We start from the raw sequence: 23,052 nt of genomic DNA on the forward strand, positions 1-23,052 counted from the left end.
TTTCTTGCCGTGTGGTGCCCGAAGCAGAAGCAGTTCGCAAGTGCCAGTCGGCAGACTCCTGAAATTTTCGTTTTTGAGTTTCAGAACCGAAGTCTTCAACTAAAGCTAAGTATCCCATTGGGGAAACTTTTTCTTGCTCTAAACCGATGTCAGTAAAAGTCAATAATTGTACTTCTTGTGGAAAGCAAATACGTCAAAGATTTTCATTCGTACTGTATTCCTTGCCTAGGCCCTGACCACGACGTACCTCGCTGTTGGTTTTGTGCCTTATTTAAACAACAAACTATTCATAGTCGGTATATTTACGCTTCTAAATATTTTGGTACTCAGTTCAATTACCCAGATATGGCTTCGGGAAGCCACCAGACTACAGACATTCCGAAAAAACACAAAGATAAAGACAGAGACAGGCCGCCTAGGTCCAAAGCTGCCGATGACCGCCAGTTTGCCGGTACTCAGTGAGGCACTTTCGCAGCCCCTGATATCTGCTACTTCAGATTCGCGGGCCTCTACTGAGACCCATTCAGAGTCTGGTATGCCGCGAGATGCTTCAACTGTGGAACCTACGAATGTCTCTACCTTGGATGGGTCTGGAGCTGCTGTGCAGGCACCGGCTTCTAAGGGTGTATTCAGGCCTACTGACTTGCATATTACACAGACGCCATCTTCTTCTTCAAGGCCTAAAACTCTATCCGTGCCTAGAAAACGGATGCCTAGACCGCATGGTCAGGCCTCTATGCCTAAAAAAAAAAAAAAATTATAAGAATGGCTGAAAACCTTATTACTTTAATCTGGGGAAGCCAACCTTCCCCCCTCTAAGAGACCTAGGACTGAATTTGCTTATGATACTTCTGATCATGCTAACTTGTCTGGGGTACACCATAAACGAAAATAAATCACATCTTGTACCCTGTCAACAAATTGTATTCCTGGGAGCAAGCTTGAACACAACATCCCAGATGGCTTTCCTCATGCCAGAGAAACAAGTTCATTTCACAGCTTACTTCAAACTAATGGCCACAAAAACCCTATCTGCAAGACAAATACTGCAAGCCTTGGGGTTCATGGCCTTCTGCATTCTCCTAATTCCATATGCAAGACTGCATATGAAGAAACTACAATGGTATCTAAAAACCCTATGGTGTCAACATGCTCAGGATCTATAAGAATGATTCCTATCATACCTTGCCTACAGTTAGAGTTCCTTTGGTGGGCAGAGGCCTGCCACCAAAACAAGGGACTGCCATTCACTCTACCCCCCTGCCGCCCAAACCCTAACAGATGCTTCAGACTATACATGGGGGGCTCACTTGGCAGGGAAATGCATTCAGGGCAAATGGACCTGCATATGAATCAAAAAAAGAAGTTATGTACTCATCCTAAAGTTCCATGTTGGTAGTCCATCTCACCCTTCATTTTTACATATGGGTTCGGAGCTGATCCTGGGCTCTGACTCGGCCGATTTACAAGCTTTAAGACTTCTGGTTGGTTCGTGGCTAAGCAGGTATCCCATGGTGCACCAGTGCAATCCCCAGATCTTGTTTGCTGCTCGCTAGAAACAGAAAAACTCCTAACCAACAAACCAATACTAAAGGGTCACCAACCAACAGAATCAAATTATTACCTCCAGATCTTCCAGGACGGGGACAGGGGCAGATTGGTGAAAATGAAGGGTGAGATGGACTACCAACTTGGAACGTTATGGTGAGTACATAACTTCTTTATGTTAGTTAGTTCAATCTCACCTTCATTTTTACATATAGGACAGCGCCCCTAGCGCCTTATTCTTGGGTGGCTCATTGGAAAATACTCCTGAGCACCGTGGAGCCAAAGGATGCTCTACCCCTGGATGCCAAATCCTACTTATAATGAGTAATAAAGGTGTAAGGGGTAGCCCACGTAGCTGCTGCACAAATATGATCAAGTGGTACCCTGGCTTGAAAGGCTGCAGAGGTAGAGACCTGGCAGAGTAAGCCTTGGATCCTGTGGGGTACAGGTCTGCCCTCCAAACTGTAGATGAATGCTATGCAACTAGAAATCCAATTAGACAATGTCACCTTAGAAACTGGTAAGCCCAATCTGGAGTCGGAAAAAGAAATGAATAATTGGTCTGACTTCCAAAATTCTTTGGTCCGTTGTAAATAAAAACGTAGCTGTCTATGAACGTCCAGTTGGTGGAAACAATATTCAGCTGCATTAGTGATTGGGAAAGAAAACTGGAACCTCAATGGGCTGATTTAAGGTGACAGTAGAACAAACTTTGGGAACAAATGAGGGATTGGTACGTAAAGATACCATGTCTTTATGAAAGACTAAATAAGGTGGCTTAATAGACAGGGCTTGTAGCTCAGATACACGTCTAGCTGACGTAATAGCGACTAAAAACAATCTTCCACGACAAATATTTTAAAGAAGATGAATGAGAAAGTTCAAAGGGAGGGGATGTCAATTTCGACAACACAAAATTTAAGTCCCAAGAAGCCACAGGTTCTTGTAATGGTGCTCTTAGTAAAGTGGCTCCTCTCAAAAAAAGTCTTGCATAGCTTATGAGACATAAGGTTGGCATTTGGGGACCCTAAATAAAAATGAGAGATTGCCAACTATACTTTAATGGTGGCCGCGGCAGATCCCTGTTGAAAAAGCACCGAAAGGAATTCCAGAATCACGGGAATGGGAGCGGTGTAAGGATCCACGTTCATTTTCTGTGCCCAAATATAAAACCTTTTCCATTTACTGTCATACAGCCTTCTGGTTGAGGATTTATGCGAGGATAAGAGAATATGGGATACTGATGAAGAAACATCATGAAGCCTGACGAGATGGAACTGGAGCAGCCATGCTGTCAACTTGAGGATGTGGAGAGCGGGATGTAGCGAACCCGACATGTGGGTCAATAGATCTGGAACTGGGTCCAGAATCCAAGGATCATCCAGAAGAGGCTCGAGGAAGGGGAACCAGACCTGACGAGGCCAGTAGGAAGCAATGAGGATCAACTTGCTTCCCAGCTGATTGGCTTTCTGAGTCACTTTGGGGATAAGAGGGAATGGAGGAAAGGCATATAGAAGTCCCGTGGGCCAATCGTGGACCAGAGCGTGTCTCTGGGTGTTTCCCCTGGAGGGGGAATTAGGGAAAAATAGCTGCTGCACTTGGCTTTGACCAGGCTGGCAAAAAAGTCGCAGCAAGGCTGTCCACAGCTCCGGAAAATCTGTTCCACTATTTCCCGTTTCAGAGACCACTCGTGAGGCAGTAAGATTGCCCAGCTTAGCTTGTTGGCTATCATGTTGGTTGTCACTGGAATGTGCGTTGCCACCAGAAAGCACTGGGAAGAAATTGCCCATTCCCAAACTCGCATGGCCACTCAACAGAGTAGGTAAGATCTGGTACCGCCCTGTTTGTTGATATACCACACAACCGACATATTGTCCGATTGTATCGCAATCGTCCCTGGAGGAAGAAGGTCCTGAAGTGCTTGCAACACCAGAAGCACCGCCCTCCTCTCCAGAACACTGATATACAGATGAGCCTCGTGTTCTTGCCATGTGCCGTGGACAGTCCTGCCAAGATAATGTCCCCCCACCCGACCTGGGAGGCATCCATGGTCACAGTGGCAATGGGTTGGGCAGGAACAAAGGGAGCTCCAGTGAACAAGTAGTTAGGGGCTATCCACCAATGATGGTCCTTTTTGCATGATTCCGTCAGCAGGATAGGGTGACGGAGTGGTAGATATTGGAATGACCACTGGGAAAACAGGAGCCATTGGAGGATTCTCATGTGCAGCCTGGCTAAAGGTATTAACAGAATGGTTGTGACCATCATACAGAGAAGATGAAGAACCCATTTTGCTTTGACCTTCTGAAGCGGAAGACGACGCTGAACTTGTGAGATGAGGTTTTGTGCTCTTTCGGCGGGGAGATGAACTGTCATATCCACTGTGTCTACCTCTGCACCTATAAAAATCACAGATTGCGAGGGCAGTAATGCAGATTTTTACCACTTTATGGAGATCCCTAGTTGAGCACAAAGTTGAATGGTGGCATCCCTGTTTTGAATGAGTAGATGACTGGTGGGGGCGGTCAACAGCCAGTCGTCCAAATATGGAAACACCTGGAATCCCTGACGTCTCAAGTGAGCTGTTACTACTGCCATGCATTTGAACATCCTGGGGGCTGTGGTGAGACCAAAGGGCAGAGAATGAAACAGATAATGACTGGTTCCCAGCCAGAAGCCCAGATATCTCCTTGACGCCTTGTCCATTTTTATATGGTAGAAGGCATCTTGGAGATCCACAGAGCACATCCAATAGTCTTTCCCTAACAACGGGAGTATCGACTGTAGTGTGACCATCCAAAACTTGTCCTTCACGGATTCGTTTAATCTGCTGAGGTCCAAAATTGGCCCCCAGTCTCTAGTTCGTTTTGGGACTAAAAAGAACCTGGAGTAAGTTTCGGATCCTGTCTGGTCTGCTGGGATGGGCCAGATGACTCTTTTTAAGAGCAACTTGCATCTCCACAGTTGCCTGAGCCCTGTGATTGAGTGGAACATCTGGGATCTTTTTGGGAACAAACGGAGGAAAGGAAAAGGATATGATATAGCCCCTGGTAACTCTTTGTATCCACTTGTCTTAGGTGATATTTAGCCAGACTTCTGAATACAAAGAGATGTGACCCCCGACTTGCCCAAGAGAAACGCAGTCGGGCCCCACATCAGGAGCGCTGATAAGGCCGTCCTCGAAAGGAATCACGGTCTTGCTGGTATTGTGGACCGCCCCTGCCTCTAGGGCGATGTCTACCATTTCCTCCTCCTCTGCTTCTGAAGGAGGATTCACTCTGTGTCCAGAAAGACACTCTGGGACTTTTTGAACCACATTTTACCTCTCCTTTGACCTTTGGGGTATGGTCAAGAGGGAAAAGTAAAACAGACTCCCACGGCAGAGAGTCTTTCCTTCCTGCTCACACTGAGTGCGTGTTTCTTTCACCTTGGGACCAAACAAGGAGGAACCATCAAACGGGGCGTTGAAGGTGGACTTGAACGGCTTCGCACAATTACACAGGCACATCCAGGAGTGGCGCCTAAGGGCAACTCCTGAACCTGCTTGTCTGCTCGCTCCATCAGCCACATGGGAGATAAGCCACATGGAGGAGTTAACTACAGAATTTAGGGTGGACAACTGAGCAGATATCCTATCAGGGACTCCCTCAGGACAAGCACCATGTATGGAATCTCCTAACTCCTTGAGAAGATCCCTCTGCAACCTCATGAAGCGAGTAAGATAGGTCAGAGATCGGAGTGTAAATGCCACTGAACAAAATACACGCTTCCCAAATCTGTCCATCTGTCGAGACTCCTTGTTTGGCGGATGTACAGAGGAAGAAGTCTCCAACTCCTTCTTCGTTGCCACTGCCACCACCATGGCATCTACCTGAAAGTCCTTAGACAAGAACTCTTTTCCAGGAGGGGCAGACAAACTTATTTGGTCTCCTAGTAACTGGCTCCACGGCATCGGGAGTATCCCACACCTTCTGACTAACCAGATCCATTAGTTCGTCGAAAGGTGGAGACATCCAAGAGGCAGAGTTTTGAGACCCGAAAGCCTTCAGGTACACCGACTCATCAGAAGGGTTGACAGTGGGCCAGTCACATCTCTGTTTAAGGATCTCCAGGATGTCCGACTCCTCGAGATCAGTGTCCCTTCAGAGACTCATCCTGGGAGTCAAACATGCTTCCTCTTGCATACAGTCTTCCGAGGGGGCTCCTCAAAGGGACCTTCTAGGGAGGCCACGGAAGAGTGGGGAACCACCATCCGGTGGCTCCTGAGGCTGTGGGGGTCTCTGCTGTCTCCGAAGAGAGTAGGTACTGAGACTGAAGTGGGTGCCCTAGGGGGAAGAGTGCTTGTACCACTGGCAGGGGCTGTAGATTGAGACAGCACGCTCCTCATTACCTCAAAAGTCAACCTCTCTGGCTCCGAAGACCACCCCCACTCCAAAGAGACAAAGGTTGGCACCAGAGCCATCAGCTCAGAGATAGATGCAGGGTCCAAGCTCACCACGGTGGAAGCACCGAGAGGAAGGCTAGGAACCGAAGATGGATTCAAACCCTCCCCATCGGCGCAGACAGAAGAGCTCAGTCCCTGGACACGACGGACAGAGCAGAGCGTGCTGGAGCTGAACTCGGCTCCAGTGCAGCAGCAAGGGGAGCCGGAACAGAGGATTCTTCTGTTGGTAACAAGCACTCCGGCTCCGAAAGGCCAACATGGCTCGGAGGAGGAATCACAGACGAGGGCAAAACTGGTTCGAGTGGCTCCGGATCCGAATGGGTCAGAGCCAACAAAAATTTAGGTAGGGCAGACAACTTCGGGAGTCTCAGTAGTACCCTCCCCACATGTTCTTCCGAAAGGCTTCTGGAAGATAAAGTAGGGGATCTCAACCTAGGAGGCACTGGAGACTTGATTAGCAAGGAGACCAGTAGGGATTCTACAGACCGGCTCCGAGCAGTAGAGTCAACTGCTATTTACAAAGGTTCAGAAGTCGGCACCGAAGCACCTGTGACCAACTCTGATACCACGGTGCTCTCCTTTGGCTCCGTAGACTAAGGAGTCGAGTAGACAGATTTTGATCATTTAGAAGGCGGCTCCGAGACACCAGCCGGTGCAGGAGAAGGCCTTTTAGAAGCTTTAGGTTTGGATTCAGATCTGGACTTTGTAGACTTGGAAGAAGCTGACGAACTAGATAAAGCTTCCTCAAAGGTTGGTTTCAGAAGACCCTTGAGTATCCGCTTGTTCTTTCTCTCCTGCAACACTCTAGGAGAAAGCATGACAGAACAAGCATGATTCCTGCAAATGGATGGTTCCCAAGCAGTAGACACAGCTACTGTGGCCATCCATTAATGACATTTTCTGGGAGCATTTCATGCATTTTTTGAACCCAGAGGGTTTATGCTCCTTGCTATCTTTAGACATTGCAGACACACACGCAAACCAGGGTGATAGGAATAATGAGAAAAAATGAGGACTAGGTCCTCTAAGTTAAACGGGCCTAGCCTGGTGTAAGAAAAACTCTGTCTTCTAACTTAGACAGAAGTATTTAACACAGACACACACACAGATTCAGTCACACAGGAAAAAGTTTGAGATGCCCAAAACTACAAATACAAATGTTACACGAGGACTAGGTCCTCTAAGTTAAACGGGCCTAGCCCTGTGAAACAGAAAACTAGGTCTTGTAACCTAAACAGATCAAGTATTTAACACAGACAATCAGGTGTAATCACACAGGAAAAAATTTTGTAACAGCAATCCTATAAATACCACCTTAGCGGATCCCCGCCAAAGACAACAAGTTAACAGTCAACAGCGACCAACAAAGGTCTGAGCAGTAGAACAGGAGCCCCTGTTGATCAAGAGTGGAAAGAAAACGCCAAAACAAACACTCTACCTAGGCAAAAAAGTGCAACAGTGCCTAACTGGCACACAGGATACTAAAACTACTACAGTGATGAAAAAAAGTCCACAAGGACAACTTAGGCAAAGGCCTATAAGATAACACTAATATAACACTAAATATGCAATATCCACTAAGAATGTAAAGAACTGAAAAGGACTTACAGCTAAGAGAAGCACATCTGAACTCGTCGACGCTGCAAACGAGATCTGGGGATTGCACTGGTGAACCATGGGATACCTGCTTAGCCATAAGCCAACCAGATGTCTTTGAGCTTGTAAATCGGCAGAGTCGGAGCAGAGGATCTGCTCCGAACCCATATGTAAAAAAGAAGATGAGATTGGACTACCCAACATGAAATGTTAGCTGTACAGAATGCTCTGACAGCCTTCAAGGACCACATTCTTCCAGGACAATTAATGGTAAAGACGAACACCACCACTGTTATGTGGTAGATAAACAAGCAGGGGGGAACCCACTCATACCCTCACTGCAAACTAGCCACTAGCCATGGCTCTGTGGAACACAGCCTTGAGCTACCAAGTGCACCTACAGGCTCAATTCCTGCCAGGAAAGTTAAATACACTGGCAGACGAACTAAGCAGAAATCTCATGGACCCACACGAGTGGAAACTGGAACCAAAGACATTCAACATGTTGATAAGCAAATGCGGGAGCCCAGATATAGACCTGTTTGCCTCCCCCAGAACTACCAAATGGACAGATTATGCACAAGGACTCTCCACAAACAAGCTTGGAAAGTGGATGCCCTGTCCTTCACCTGGAAAAATCCTTTCCTCCAATGCCGCTCCTCTCCAAGGTACTACTAAAGATCAAACAGGACAAACCAAGGACAATACTGATTGCACCAGACTGCCCACACCAACACTGGTACTCCCTCTTGTGCAATATGTCACTGCTGGCACCTACCTCAGACCCCTACCCTGCTGTCCCAGCAGGAGGGCCAGATTCTGCACCCTCAGCTTTAAACCCTGAACCTGGCAGCCTGGCTAATTATCTGATCTCTCAGTTACCATCCCTCAGTAAACAAGTGTTTGATGTCATTCTGGTGGCAAGGAGGCCTAGTACTAGAAAGTTTTATGTTGAAAAATGGAAAAGATTCTGTTCCTGGAACCAAACTCCGGGGATGGGCACAGCAGCGCCCAATTTACCTCAGCCTCTTCAATACTTAACTGAAATGCTTCACAAGGGCCTTTCCCTTTCCTTTTCCTCCATCAAAATTCATGCCCTAGCCATTTCAGCACAACACAGAACCACCCCTCTTCTCTTATCCACTGCTCAAGCAGTTCCTCAGAGGGGCCAAAAACTTAAGACCACTGAGGAGAGCCCCAACTCCAGCCCGGGACCTTAACTTTGTATTGGAAAAACTCACTCTACCTCCTTTTGAGCCAGCTGCCAGTGCAGAGTTAAAATTCCTTTCTTGAAAAACAGCCTTCCTTTTAGCCATCACTTCAGCAAGAAGGGTGTCTGAATTACAGGCCCTTATGGCAGTGGAGCCTTTCATCATCTTTCACGTGGACAGATGTCCCTCAGGACCAACCCCTCCTTCATGCCCAAGGTAGTATCAACTGTGGCTCTTAAATCAGTCCATTCATTTGTCAATCTTCTTTTCTAATCCACAGAACAAAGGGGAACGGATACTGCACTCCTTAGATGTGCACAGACAACTTAGATTTTACTTGGACAGGACTAAACCTCTCAAAATCTGAACAGCTGCTGGTGGCATTTGCTGCAGGGGCAGAGGGGAAGGCCATTTCAAAGCAAACCATTTCTAAATAGATAGCCCATTGCATTCATTTCTGTTATAAGCACCATGGAAAACCTATCCCACAGGGGATGAGACCACATTCAACCAGGGCTGCATCTACCTCTGCAGCTTTTCTCAGAGGTGCCCCTACCAGGGACATCCTAGAAGCTGCTACCTGGAGTTCTGTACATACTTTCACCAAGCATTACCATTTGCCAATTTTCTCTAAATCCAGAGCTGGTTTTGCCACTGCAGTCTTGCAGGGCCTCATAGCTGGTCTTAATGCTATCTAAATTCCTCCTCCCATCCTTAGCTTTGGGAATCTACCCAAATGTGATGACTGCACCAGTGAAACGAAGAACATAGTACAGTTGTGTACACTTACCATAAATGTAGATGCTCAAGTGTATTCACTGTTGAAGTCCTGGTTACCATCCCTCCCTCTAGCACCCTGTCTTCTTTTGGCTATACCTATATTCCTTTTTACTGTGCTTAAAAGCTTTCTGGTCCATTTGCTTTTTCGTTGGAGGTATAACCTTGTATATAATATTTAACTGCTTCCCATTAGGGGGCACCTGACATCTGGGGCAAGAAAAACTGATGTAATGGCATCGGCTGCATGCTTTATACCCCTGACGACCTGACATCATGGAAGATGAGACAGCAACTAACGCAGACCCCAAGACTTTGATAATCAGGCCGACTGAGGGCTACTGTAAGCAGATAACCCAAATGTGATGACTGCAACAGTGAACACACTTGAACATCTACATTTATGTTAAGTGTACACAAATGTACTTTTCTTCTACTTTTAATAACATATTGGGTGTTCCCTTCTCATCTATTCTCTGGGACAGTACTACACACAAGCACAGTTCTGATCGATCTGCATGCACTACAAAAGGTTTACAAAAGTTAGAGGACCAGGACAAGCACAAGATGGAAAATATCCTCCACCTCATGGTTACACTTGACTGGCATATTCTCTTTGTAAGGTAAGTAAGAGAGCAAGTGACAGTGAAGAAATATGGTAAAAATTTTATACAATATCCAGCCAGGCCAAAGAAAGTGTTTGCCTGTATCTGTCTGGGGCATTGGGTCAATTTTGTACTGTGTTAACTGCTACTCTTTTAGGCTTGATGGTCCTCTTGCCGATGAGGCATCCTAAATACTTAGCCTTAGTCATCCAAAGCTTACTTCTGAAAGCACCGACTTAAAGCATTGCTATACAAGACTATCCAAAACAGCTTGAACTTTAGGCAGGTGCAAATCTCACTCCTCTGAATGAATTATGCAGGTATGTGGCAATGTACATGTTTTGGGTTTAAGGACCCCATCCATTAAGGACTGGAATATAGCTGGGCACTGGGGATATTAACATCTTTACTTTCTGCACCATTTCCATACTTCCTTGAAATGGGGAAAGTTTTTCCCAATAATTAAAATCGTGCACAAAACATGGTACTATAACCACAAGATCAAAAACCTTCGCAAACTGTCAAAATCTTCCCATAAATGCAGACAACCTCCTCAAATTTAGAGGTATAAATTGCTTGTAAATAAATTTTCCCTTAAAGAGGATTATACTACCTGAATCCAGTAGTTGCTATAACTCCTCTGTGCACTTCTTCGGCTACTACAGGACATTGAGAGATCAGTGATGACAAAGACGCAAAATTTAGTCTCTGCTAATCTGGCAGCAGCTCTCTCAGACTATCAGTTCTGTTATTCACATTCTGAACGTTTTTACTATTTACATCAGGATTAGACTCTGCGATTGTTATTATTGAACTCTGCAATGTGTCTACTCCTCTACATTTAAAACAAAATATTCAGGCGTGTCCCCTTTGTTTTAGGCAACCCACTTTTATAGCACCTTACTTTAACAAGTGCTACAAAACTCTCACTCTCTTGGGTCTGCCTGACACCCACTTCATAATACATTGGGTAATGCTTGCTCGATTCATAGACAAATACTTAGCTATCAGTCTGCAGCCAGTTATCATAGGTCAGAATCAAACAATGTACCTTGTACCTGTGAGCTAAAGACCTTAACCATTATGCCAACCCCTCCCCTATCAACTGTCGTGGTAGCTCTACTGTTACTGCTTCATGGGTCTAGCTGTAAGGTGACAATGTTTAAGTTCTGATAACTCTCATCTTACTGTTCTGCTTTTAATCATGAAATTCATCTGAGTTCTGGCCAAGACCATCACCCTTACAACAAGCACAACTTTACCTTTTTAAAGTCCTTATAGTTGGTAGTGCTCTTCATACGCATAAAGGTAAAAGGTACAAAGGGGACTCCCAGTGAGTTGTGCAGCTAGTTTCCAAGCTTAGTTAGCCTGGTCACGGCCCTCCTGGCTGGTGATATGCTCAAATGCCACTATAAAAGCTTCCAGGCCTTTTTTGTGGGCTGGTGTCCCCATTAGGTTGCAGCTAGAGGTGCAGGCTTTATACTTCAGTAACACTTAACTGCAGAGCAACTTACACTCATACCACACACACAGAGCAAAAAAGAGAAACATTTTTTCTGAGGAATTGCTTCCACTTGGGAGCAACAAGTCAGGCAGCTTCAGGAAATTTGTAAAACTGAAGCTGATGCCTGCTGCATACCACCAAAATGGGCTATAATACAACAGACACCGAATTACAAAATTTCTAAAAATAAAAGTCCTGGCTGACATAACTAAATATAAAATAAAGGTTTTACAATCTTTAAAACATAAAAACATTAGCAATCTATGTAATGTTGAACTGATGAGTTACAAACAAAAGATACGCGATATAGAATGTATGTAAACGGGAAAATGTTAACTGTTTTCTTTTGTTAATGTATGTTTGCCCTTGTCTTAAGTGATAATTTAGTACAGGTGCAAAAGTATAAATTGTTAGACAACTGTAGATATGGGTAAAATAAACCAAACAACTTAACATAAAAGTGGAATTTGGCAAAAATTCAAATGTCATTCAGTACAAGCAAAAGACTGGTGCCTTGACCACAGCTTTCAAGGTTAAAAGGTGAAGTGAAAAAAGTGACCATTTATACACACATTTACTGCATGACAAACTGGCGAAAAAAAAAAAAAAGAGAAATAACTCAGCAATTAAAGCTCACAAATCTGTTCATCCCTTTGGTAAAAAAATGAATGCCTACCTGAACAAACATCTATAACAAAACCTAAATGAAAATGCCATACAAACCTTCATATACATTAAAAATCATCAAAACAAAAGGAAATACAAGTAAAAGAGGAAAATGGTAATTATTTAATACCGTATATTAGAACAAATATACAAGGAAAAGATAATATATCAAGACAACTTAACAAGGACAACACATATAACTACTAGTGAAATAATGGGTCACACAAAGACATAAACAAATGTAATACCATATCAATACCTTATTTGTTTTATAATAAATACTTCCTTATTAAGACCATCAGATTTTAGTTTATTACATTATCCCATTATTAAGACCATCAGATTGATGTTTATTACATGACAAAATAGCTTACCCTTGACAGAGCAAGTGGGATATATCTCTCTAAAGATAATCCATTACTTCCTTGTCCATTCTCCACTGTGACTGTAGTAAGAATATCAGCCATAAGGCTAACAGAATTATTTTTTATGTCTTTTAGATGTTGAAGAACTATCATCAGTCTCTTATATGGGGACAGGAATAAGACAACATATGGTCTAGCTTGTCAGTCAAAGCTGATTTACTGTATTCACCAGATAGGATCAAGTTTAGGCAAAGGTGAACTTTTGCTATTCCAATATATTTGTTGTTCAAAAATTAAAAAAACAAAAAAAAAACTGACACCACTGTTCAAATCTGCCACAGCTGCTTCACCAAACCCAAGCACCATCTCCACCTTCACTGCTGTCACTGGCTTTAGCTGTGTATTGATTGAAATAAATTAATTTAAAAGGAATTGTCCATAGTTTTCCCTGTCTTTTCAGCATGCATGTGCTTTCTCCCACTAATCCGATGTTGCATACTGTCCTCTGAATAAAGACTCAGAGTAGTGGGGGACACGTCCTTAAGAATCACAAGATCAAAAAAAAAATTAGTTCGTGGTCAAAAATAAATTGTACGATTTCCATTAGCAGCGACGGAGTTTTGGATTTTTTTAATGTCTTTAAATTACTCCTGACATGCTGACCTTGATCTGCGGCACCTAACTACTGACATGAGAGAGAGAGAATTCGTCCACACTTGCTGCTGCTTCACTGTGGGTGCCGGGAATGAATGAGGAAACGAGAGCACTGCAGCATGTAGCAGCAGAAATGCAAGACATTTCAATGGACAGGTTGCACTTGATGGCAGAATTTAGAGAAAAGCAAGTAACAAATAACTAGTTAAATAGGACAGGTGCACATAAAGGGGCCTACTGTGGCATGTTTTGTTTCCATTACTGAAATTCTAGACAGTACAGTTAAAAATAGCTCTCATTATGAATTAGAGTGAGGTTCAGTGCCAATAAAAAAAAAATCCAAAGAAAAGTACTGTGTGTTTAAAGCAGACCCTTAACCTTTTGATTATCTATCCTGCACGGTCATCTTCTTTCTTTCTTTAAAAGTGTGAATCAGATAAAATTTAAGTAGTCCAGAACACTAGTGGGCACTGCCGTGGAGGAGGTAGGAAGTCCAGCAGCTGAGATGTTAGTCTTTTGGTAGAGATGAAGTGTGTGTATGTGTGTGTCTGTGTGGGGGGTCATGATGACTAGGGCTCTATTTCACCTGAAGACACGCATTATACAATTCTCTCCTTAAAACAACATATTAAAGTAGTCAAGGCAATTATCACAGTCCATGCTCTGCAGAACCTAGTCCTCAGCAGACAAAAAAAAGTATGGAGGAGTATTTGATAAAAACTAGAAGAATTTATAAAATATATATTTTTCTGATCTTGACACCTCATTACATAAAACAGTCTATGAACCAAGTCTCAAACACTTTTCTCAAATTCTTACACTTTTCTCAAATTCTGTAGAATCAAACCATAACCTATATGATCTCAAAAATTTGCTATATTTGCAAAAAATGTTGTCACAGTGAGCTCCATACATAGTTCTGTCCCCAGTCTTCAATCTGAATTTCCACAAACATTCTAACATGAAAATTAATATGTAAATTATAAACACAAGTACAGGAAACATCAAAATGGATGGCCCAGAGAGGACCCACAATATGGGTAACATGTCTTGATACACACTAGAAGTGTAATCTTCAGCCTCAAGTACCCATGATTTCAGGTCAGGTAACTGTAACAACAACTCTCCACTGTAAAGCTGGCCAGCAGTGAACTATTAACTAAAGACTAATTGCTAATCACCTCATGAAACATCAGTGCAGTGAAACTCCTCCAAGCTCTTTGATAAATGCTAACACAGAAGACTGTTGCCCTAGTTCTAACTAGCCAAGTATGAGCTCAGCACCTGCAGGGACTGGAAAGCTACTTGATCAACTGATTATCTCTAGGTGGGCTAGGATATGGTGCTCATTTAGTCCTGGTCCTTACACTAATGCTCCAGCTGATCTATGAGGTTTGCACGATAGCTCATCCCACTGATGTTGCACATGAGGGACTATTATCAACCTCCATCCATCACGTCAGGTGAGTAGCTTCACCTACCAGAGTTCACTGGTATCAGAGTTGAGCTCCTAGCATTTACAGCAGCGACGTACTTTATTTGCTTCCACAAGGCAAAACAAGCCATTGGTGATGCAGGTCTTAAATAGTTATCGGACAGTCAATGACAGTTTGCAGAATTGCTTTTAGATGATCAAAGAAGAAACATTTCTTAAAAGTACACCAAGACTGAGATGCACATCATAGATGTTACAGAAAAGAACTGGGAAGCTAAGAGGATGAGCTCATGTATTTAACTGGTGCATGACACAACAATGCAGGCAAACACCAGGCACAAGCACCCCCAAACAAAGGAGCTTTACAGAAACTTATCAGTAGAGAGGATGGTGCCAATCACTAATACATCAAAAGCAGCTCCTCAGCAGCTGCACAAAATGTCAGCACTTTCCTACACAGAAGAAAGAGGCTTCAGAGTTCATAATTTCAAATGCAAAGCAGGAACAGTCAAAACCTTGATTACTACAATGGTATTAAACACGTAAAACAGGATAAGCCCAAGAGCTTCCATAACATAGGAATGCTGGGTGTTTAGAGTAAATCTAATCAAAACAATGCATACCAGGCACCTGTGTGTACGCGCACATGCACACACCCTAGGAAGAGAGGGACACAGCATTATAGCATATATATTATTAGGGGTAGATCATTGTTCATTCTTAACTAGGTGATTTATCACTTCATTTCCTTGTCTTCTCTTTTCTCTACTTAACCTCAAATAGGCTGTGTTCACCAAGTTACCAAAATTCCCACATCTCCCACTTCTTCCAAACAAGTCCTCTCCATACTTCAATCACCTGTATACTCTCCACTTTTACTATGTTCATTTCTGCCTAAATCTGTTACTTACAATTTAAAAATTGTATACTTCATGCTACTTTAACTGTTATGCTACTAGCTGGGTAGATCTTGGCGAATTACGTAAATCCTTTTTATACTGGTAATGTATAACATATTAATTTCTAGTATTTGTATTACATAATCCTTTTTTCCATACATCTGTATCCTTGTGTAATTACAGAACTTTTCTTCCTGGGTCTCTGCCAAAAACTGGCTTTGACTAGTGGAACTTTTCAGGTAAGCAAATACAAGCAAGCAAATTAAATATGCAAGTCATATGAAGAGTGGGGAAATCCAAAAAGGTGACCGGAGCAAAGATGAGGCTTACAAAAAAAACATCCATCACTTCAAAGAAAGGAACTTAAAAAAAACAGATTCCTTTATTATTTTATAGGCTTTACGATCAAAAAAGCAAAACAAGAAAAAGTACAGTTGTGTACCTACCATAAATGTAGATGTTCGATTGTATTCACTGTTGCAGTCATTACTCTTGGGTTATCCTGCTGGCAGGCTACCAGCAGTCGGCCTGAATTCTAAAGTATTGGTCCGGCGTCGGTTGCGGTCGCCTCTTCCCTGACGTGAGTGCGCCAGGGGTATAAAAGATGCAGCAGACGCCATTTTCTTCAGTTTTTCTTGCCCCAGATGTCAGGTGCCCCCAAAAGGGTAGGCTAAAAAAAATTATGCCAATAAACATGCATGCACTAAGTAAACATTTCCTTCATCTACAGGCAAATACACCACATAGGCTGTATAGAATAGAGAAGTACAGATAAGACCCAGCAAAAGAAAGGGGGATGGTGGGAGGGTAACCTGGACTGCAACAGTGAATACACTCTAACATCTACATTTATGGTAGGTACACAACTGTACTATGTTCATGTTTCACTGTTGCAGTCATTACTCTTGGGTTGAATCCCAAAGCTGAGGATGGGTGGCTGGGCTAAATAGGATTCGGAGAGGCTATGAGGCCCTGCAGAACTGCATTGGCAAAGCCTGCTCTGGATTTAGAGTAGAGAGGTAAGTGGTAGTGTTTTGTAAAAGTGTGCACTGAACTCCAAGTTGCACAGCCTCTATGATGTCTTTGGTTGGTACTCCTCTGAGGAAGGCTGCTGAAGTGGCTGCTGCTCTGGTTGAATGTGGTCTAATGCCCTTAGGCACTGATTTGCCAAGTTTGTCCAAGTAGAAGCGTAGCTGTCTGTGTATGTCCAAAGAATGCAGAAGTCTCTCACCTTTGTTCTGTGGGTTTGGATAAAAAGTAGGCAAGTGAATGGTTTGGTTAAGGGCCACACTGAACACCACCTTAGGCATAAATGTCGGGTTCGTCCTCAGAGTAACCCTGTCTGGATGGAAAATGATAAAAGGTTCCACAGACATGAGTGCCTGTAACTCCAAGACTCATCTTGCAGAGGTTATTGCTAGGAGCAGAGCTGTTTTCCAGGATAAGAATTTTATATCAGCTGTTGAGGCTGGCTCAAAAGGAGGCAATGTGAGTTTTTCCAAGACATAACTGAGGTCCCATGCAGGCATTGGTGCTCTCCTTGGAGGTCTTATGTTTCTGGTCCCTCTGAGGTACTGTCTTATTAAAGGATGAGAAAAGTTAGGTGGTTCCGTTTTGTAATGGGCTGAAATGGCAGAGGCATGGATCTTAATTGATGAAAAGGATAGGCCTTTGTCCAGCATCTCAGTTAAGTATTGTAAAATCTGAGGAATATTTGGTACAAACATGTCAATTCCTTGTGCCTGGTTCCAAGCACAGAATCTCTTCCATTTTTCTGCATAAGATTTTCTGGTACTGGGCCTCCTGGCCTCCAAAATAACATCCATCACAGCTTTGGAGAGAGGAGTGTTCTGAATGGCTACATTATCCACCATGCAGCCAGATTTAAGGTCCTGAGTTGGCTGTGCAGGATCTGATTGTTTTGTTGGGTCAGTAAGTGAGAAATTTGAGGCAATGTCCAGGCTGGACCTTGAGACAAGTTCTTTAGGATTGGGTACCAGTGCTGGCGTGGCCAGTCTGGGGCAATCAGTATCATTTTTGGCTTCTCTTGCCTGACCTTTAGGAGTACCTTGGGGAGGAGAGGCAGTGGAGGGAAGGCATATACTGTTAGGTTTTTCCAGCTGAAGGATAAGGCATCCACTTTCCATGCTAGCTTGTGATAAGTCCTTGTGCAGAATCTCTGTAGCTGGCAGATGTGAGAGAAGGCAAATAGATCTATGTCTGGGTAACTCCATTTCCTTGTTATCATGCTGAAGACTTGTGGATCCAGTTTCCACTCGCAGGGATCCATGAGGTTTCTGCTTAGTTCGTCTGCCAGAGTATTTATTTTTCCTGGCAGGAATTGAGCTTGCAGGTGAACTTGATAAGTCAATGCTGTGTCCCACAAAGTCATGGATTGTCTGCAGAGGGGGTAGGAATGTGTGCCTCCCTATTTATGTACCACATGATTGTAGTATTGTCCGTCTTTATCAATAGTTGTCCTGGATGAAGTAGATCCTTGAAAGCTTTCAGAGCATTCTGAACAGCTAGCATCTCTTTTTGATTGATATGAAGATGCATCTGGCTTGCGGGCCATGTGCCCTGAATACATTTTCCTGCCATGTGGGCCCCCCAGGCATAATTGGATGCGTCCGTTTAGTGTCTGCCTGGCTGTGGGTAAAGTGAATGGCTGTCCCTTGTTGTGGTGACAGGCCTGTGCCCACCATTGAAACTCCTGTTGCAGGCAGGAAATGAGGGCAATTAATGTTTCCAGGTTGTGGCAATGTTGAGTCCAAACACTTTTTAGATACCATTGCAGTTTCCTCATATGCAGTCTGGCATATGGAATTAGCAGAATGCATGATGCCATGAAGCCCAAAGCCTGCAGAATTTTTCTAGCAGATAACTGGGTCTTTGTTGGCAACATTTTGAAGTAAGAAGTCAGTTGCCTTTGTTTGTCTGGCATGAGATAAGCCATCTGGGCAGTTGTATTTAGGTTTGCACCCAGGAATATTATCTCTTGAGAGGGTACTAGTTTTGATTTCTTTTCGTTTACTGTGTACCCTAGGCAAATTAGTAATCTTTTTACAAACGCCAGATGCTTTAGTAGAATGTCTTTGTTTTCTGCTTGAATAAGGCAGTCGCCCAAGTAAGGGTATATTTGAATTCCTCTGTCTGCAAAATGCAATTAATGGTGCCAGGCATTTTGTGAAGACCCTGGGCACAGTAGATAAGCCAAAGGGCAGTGCAGAGAATTGGTAGTGCATTGAGCCAGCTATGAATCTGAGGTATCTTCTGCAAGACTGCCTGATTGGGACATGCAGGTATGCCTCTTTTAGGTCCAAAGTTACAAGCCAAGACTTCTTGCCCAGCATGGGCAGAAGCTGCTGCATGGTCAACCTTTTGAATTTTGGAACATCCAGAAATGTGTTTAGAATAGACAGGTCCAGTATTGGTCTCCAGGCTTTGTCCTTTCTGGGTACCAAGAAAAGTCTCAAGTAAAATCCTTGTCCCTGCTCTTGCTGTGGTACTCGCTGAATGGCTTATGTCCATGAGGGATGAAACTTGCTTTTGTGCCTCTGCCCATTGAGTGGCAGGTCTGGCATACCTTTTGCCCTTGGCAGGGTGTGAAAGTGGAACCCGTAGCCCTGAGACACTATGTTCAAAGACCCATTTGTCCTGGGTGATCATGTGCCAATTTTGTGAAAAAAGTGCTAGTTTTCCCCCTAAGAGGGCTGCCAAAAGATAAGTGTTTGGTTTTGGCAGAGGAAAGTAATTGGGACTGTTTTCTGTATGGCTGTGATTTGTCTTCTCCGCTTTTGGTGATAGAAGCACCCTATTGTTTAGGCCTGTATGAGCCTTGGGGCCTGGATCTGCCTCTGGGGCGTCTGTATCTGCCTCTTTGTGGCCTGTCTGACACTGGAAAGGACCAATTCTTTGTAGGCCAGTTCCTGCTAAATTTGGGCGGCTGCACCTGTAAGAAATCCTTAACCGTCTGCATACATTTCGCTTTATCCTCCATTTTCTTCAACACCTCTTCTGCTTTAACACCAAAGTATCATGCTGTAATGGAGCATCTAATAATTTTGCTTTAACATGATCAGGCAGATTCTGTTCCTTTAACCAAGCATGCCGCCTAATGACAGAACCCGTAACAGAGGCCCTGCAAGAGGCCTCCAGAGAATCAAAACCACATTACAAAGTATGCTTTCCCACTTGTTCAGTTGCATGCAATAAATCCTGCATTTCCTTGTTTTCTGCACATTCAGAATTTAACATTTTGTTTAAGCAGTGACATTAAGAATTGCTGATATTTAAGCACATGAAATTGACAATTTAAAGCCCTCACAGTCAAGGTAGCAGAAGTGTAAACCTTTTCCCCCATCTGTCCAGTGCCCTTGCATCCCTATCAGAGGGGATAGGGTTTTTTGCAGTGGAAGCCTTGACCCCTTTGGGACCCTGAGAAATAGTTTCTGGGTCAGCCGCAGGGCTTTTATAAAGAAATTTATGTGAATCTGGAACCCTGTAGTATCTGTCTGGCTTAACAGGTGCAGGGGGTAAAGAGTCAGGAGACAGGCCGGACTCGGAAAATACATCTACAATGTCTAAAACAGGAGGGATAGCAAGAGGCCTGTGCTGAGGTAGTAAAAGAAAATCTCTGAGCCTTTTCTTAGATTCTGAGTAGTATTGACTCTCCCAGTGAAGTGCTCCCTCATGGTATGCAGGGTTTCCCCAAAAGAATAATCCTCAGGAGGGGAGGCTGAAGTGATAGATTCTTCAGCATCAGAATCCTCATAGGGAGGGAGAGGGTATTCCTGGTCAGAAGAGGAGTCAGAAGAAATGGAAACCTGATCTGAAGATTCATATTCTGTCTCCTGCCTAGGCCTCTTATCAGGAGGGGGATGGGAACCCCTGATCAAAGTAATTAGGTCTTCGGCCATTTTGAGCATGTTTTTTAGGCATGGAGGCCTGTCCATGGGCTTGCTGCACTTGTTTCTTTGTCTTTAGTGGTGCTTTAGTCTTTGCCTTTGAAGCTGTAGTCAGTTTTATATACAACTGTGTAGGCCTGAAAACACCCTCAGAAGCCGATGCCTGCTCAGTGGCTCCGGACCCATCTGAGGGAATATTTTCCAAGTGTCCAATACCTTCAGTTTTCAGAGGCCTAATCTGCTCCATGTGGGAATCAGAAGCGGCCTGCGGCTCTGAGGTAGCGGGCGGCAGAGGCTGCGAAAGCGCCTCACTGAGCACCGGCAAACTGGCAACTGGCTTAGAAGAAGCCTCGTTAGTTTTGGACCTCGGATGCCTGTCCTTTTCCTTGCGTTTCTTGTGAATTGCGGTAGTCTGATGGCTATCAGACGACTTTGTATAATTAAACCTTAGGCCAAAGTAATGAAATGCAAAATCGTACCGACCCTTAATAGTGCGTTGGTTAAATCTAGCACAAAACCTGCAATTAGCAACATCGTGATCAGGGTCTAGGCAAGGAATACAATAAGAATGAAGTCCTTATGAGGTATTTGCTTCCCACAAGAAATACAATTAACTTTTTCTGACATCGGTCTGGAGCAAGAAAAAAGTTTCCTCAACGGGGTACTTAGCTTTAAATGAAGACTTTGTATGTGAAATTAGAACACGAAAATCTCAGGAGTCGGCTGACCGGCACTTGCGAACTGCTTCTGCTTTGGGCACCGTGCGGCAAGAAAGTCTGAAGAAAATGGCATCGGCTGCATCTTTTATACCCCTGGCGCACTGACGTCAGGGAAGAGGTGATAGCAACCGACGCCGGACCACGACTTTGGAATTCAGGCTGACTGCGGGTAGCCTGCCAGCAGGATAACCCAAGAGTAATGACTGCAACAGTGAAACACGATGAACATCCAGCTATGCTTGCATTCATATCTTCATGTAAGCAAGAACACCACCTGTTTTGCCAGCTCATGGCAATGAGAGAGAAATCTGTGACTCAAGTTTAGTTATTGAATCGGGTGCCAGATGGAACTGGCAGGAGGAGATGAATGCTGAGGCTTAGACTGCTCATCTGCTTTTTGATGGGAGTGGTATATTCTCTGCAGTTCAATCCCCAGTGGAGACCAAGGATCATGAGGTGGTGCTTGCTTAGAGGGGCAGCTGATCACATTCCATGCTGAGATTTGATCAAGCATTGTAAAGACTCATTCCATTGCCAATAAGCATGCACAAGGGAGAAGTAGAGTTAAATAAAAAATCCTCATCTTCCTCAAAAATTAAGGTGCCATCACAATATGAACAGCCAAACACACAAAGAATAAGTCATGGGGGCTTTTGTCCAGTTGTCCAAGTGAAGAGAAGGGGTCAAAAGTGTACCTGGGAAGGAAAATGTAATGGTCGAACTGGATGATCTAAACAAATACAAACATACATAGGTACATAAAAATGAAGTTTTAAACAAAAAGATAAGAACAAGGTCTGATAAGTTATGATTAAGGAACCAATGCAGCACAAATGAATATCTTTGCAAATACCCTCTGCAGTGCAACATAACCGCTCATCTCTGTGTTAATCTAGAATCATCTCATGCCTACGTAATCTCAGTTTTGTAAAACTAGTCAACATACACTCTAATGCAGTACATACAAGTTTTGAAGAAAGGTTGGTTTTCACAGTATTCTTAAGAAAACTGGTTTTGAACATCTCTACTCACCAAAATAAGCACATCTGGTTGTCTACATGCAAGCTCAGCAAACACAACACGTGCCTTCTGGCCACCTACAGTAAAAAAAAAAAAAAAAAAAAAAAAAAAAAAAAATTGATAAAAAATAAGCAAGATTCACCAACTTGTTTTATACAGTAAAATCCTCCAGTGATTGCTTTTTCATTACATATTCTAATGCTCAAAATGGCACAATCTGTATGACAGATGGGCCAGCAAGTATGCAGTGCTAAACCAGTGCCTACATATCATTGCATTTTCAAAAGCATCATAGGCAGAAGTTCCTCGTACTCATAATATCCACACCACAAAGGAAAACTAGCAAGAACCTTCAGAAATTTGTGCAGGATGGGATAATCAGCTTCAGACAATTTTTGCAGAAAGCCCAGCACCCTCCCACATCTCACTCACACAGTAAACACTTTGAGGAGGAACCAAAGATGAATATAAAACACTAACTACATCCACCACAGGAAGGACAATGCAAATGCAGATCTACTGGATGAGGACCAATCAAAGATCTGGAAATATAGTATACACATGCACAACAGATCAGGGTAATCTCAACCAGCAACTCTTAAAATTCATTACAATATCCTGTTCACCACAAACAGCAAACTGGTACAAGACTTCTCCAGTTTCTTCAAGAAGACAATTCTCTAACACTTTCTGTCAAAGGAG

General features: G+C 43.6%; 1 protein-coding gene across 1 annotated transcript in view; it reads right to left on the minus strand.

Moving 5' to 3' along the window:
- ABCF1 (ATP binding cassette subfamily F member 1) overlaps positions 1-23,052 on the minus strand; it is a 1,329,408-nt gene that overhangs the window by 111,967 nt on the left and 1,194,389 nt on the right. Inside the window, exon 16 of the mRNA XM_044082281.1 lies at positions 22,363-22,427. Coding sequence (XP_043938216.1) covers positions 22,363-22,427 — 65 coding nt within the window. The remainder of the gene's footprint in view (positions 1-22,362; positions 22,428-23,052) is intronic.

This window comes from Protopterus annectens, chromosome 9.part0 (assembly GCF_019279795.1).
Source record: "Protopterus annectens isolate FY-2018-M chromosome 9.part0, PAN1.0, whole genome shotgun sequence".
NCBI classification, from domain to species: Eukaryota; Metazoa; Chordata; order Ceratodontiformes; family Protopteridae; genus Protopterus; species Protopterus annectens.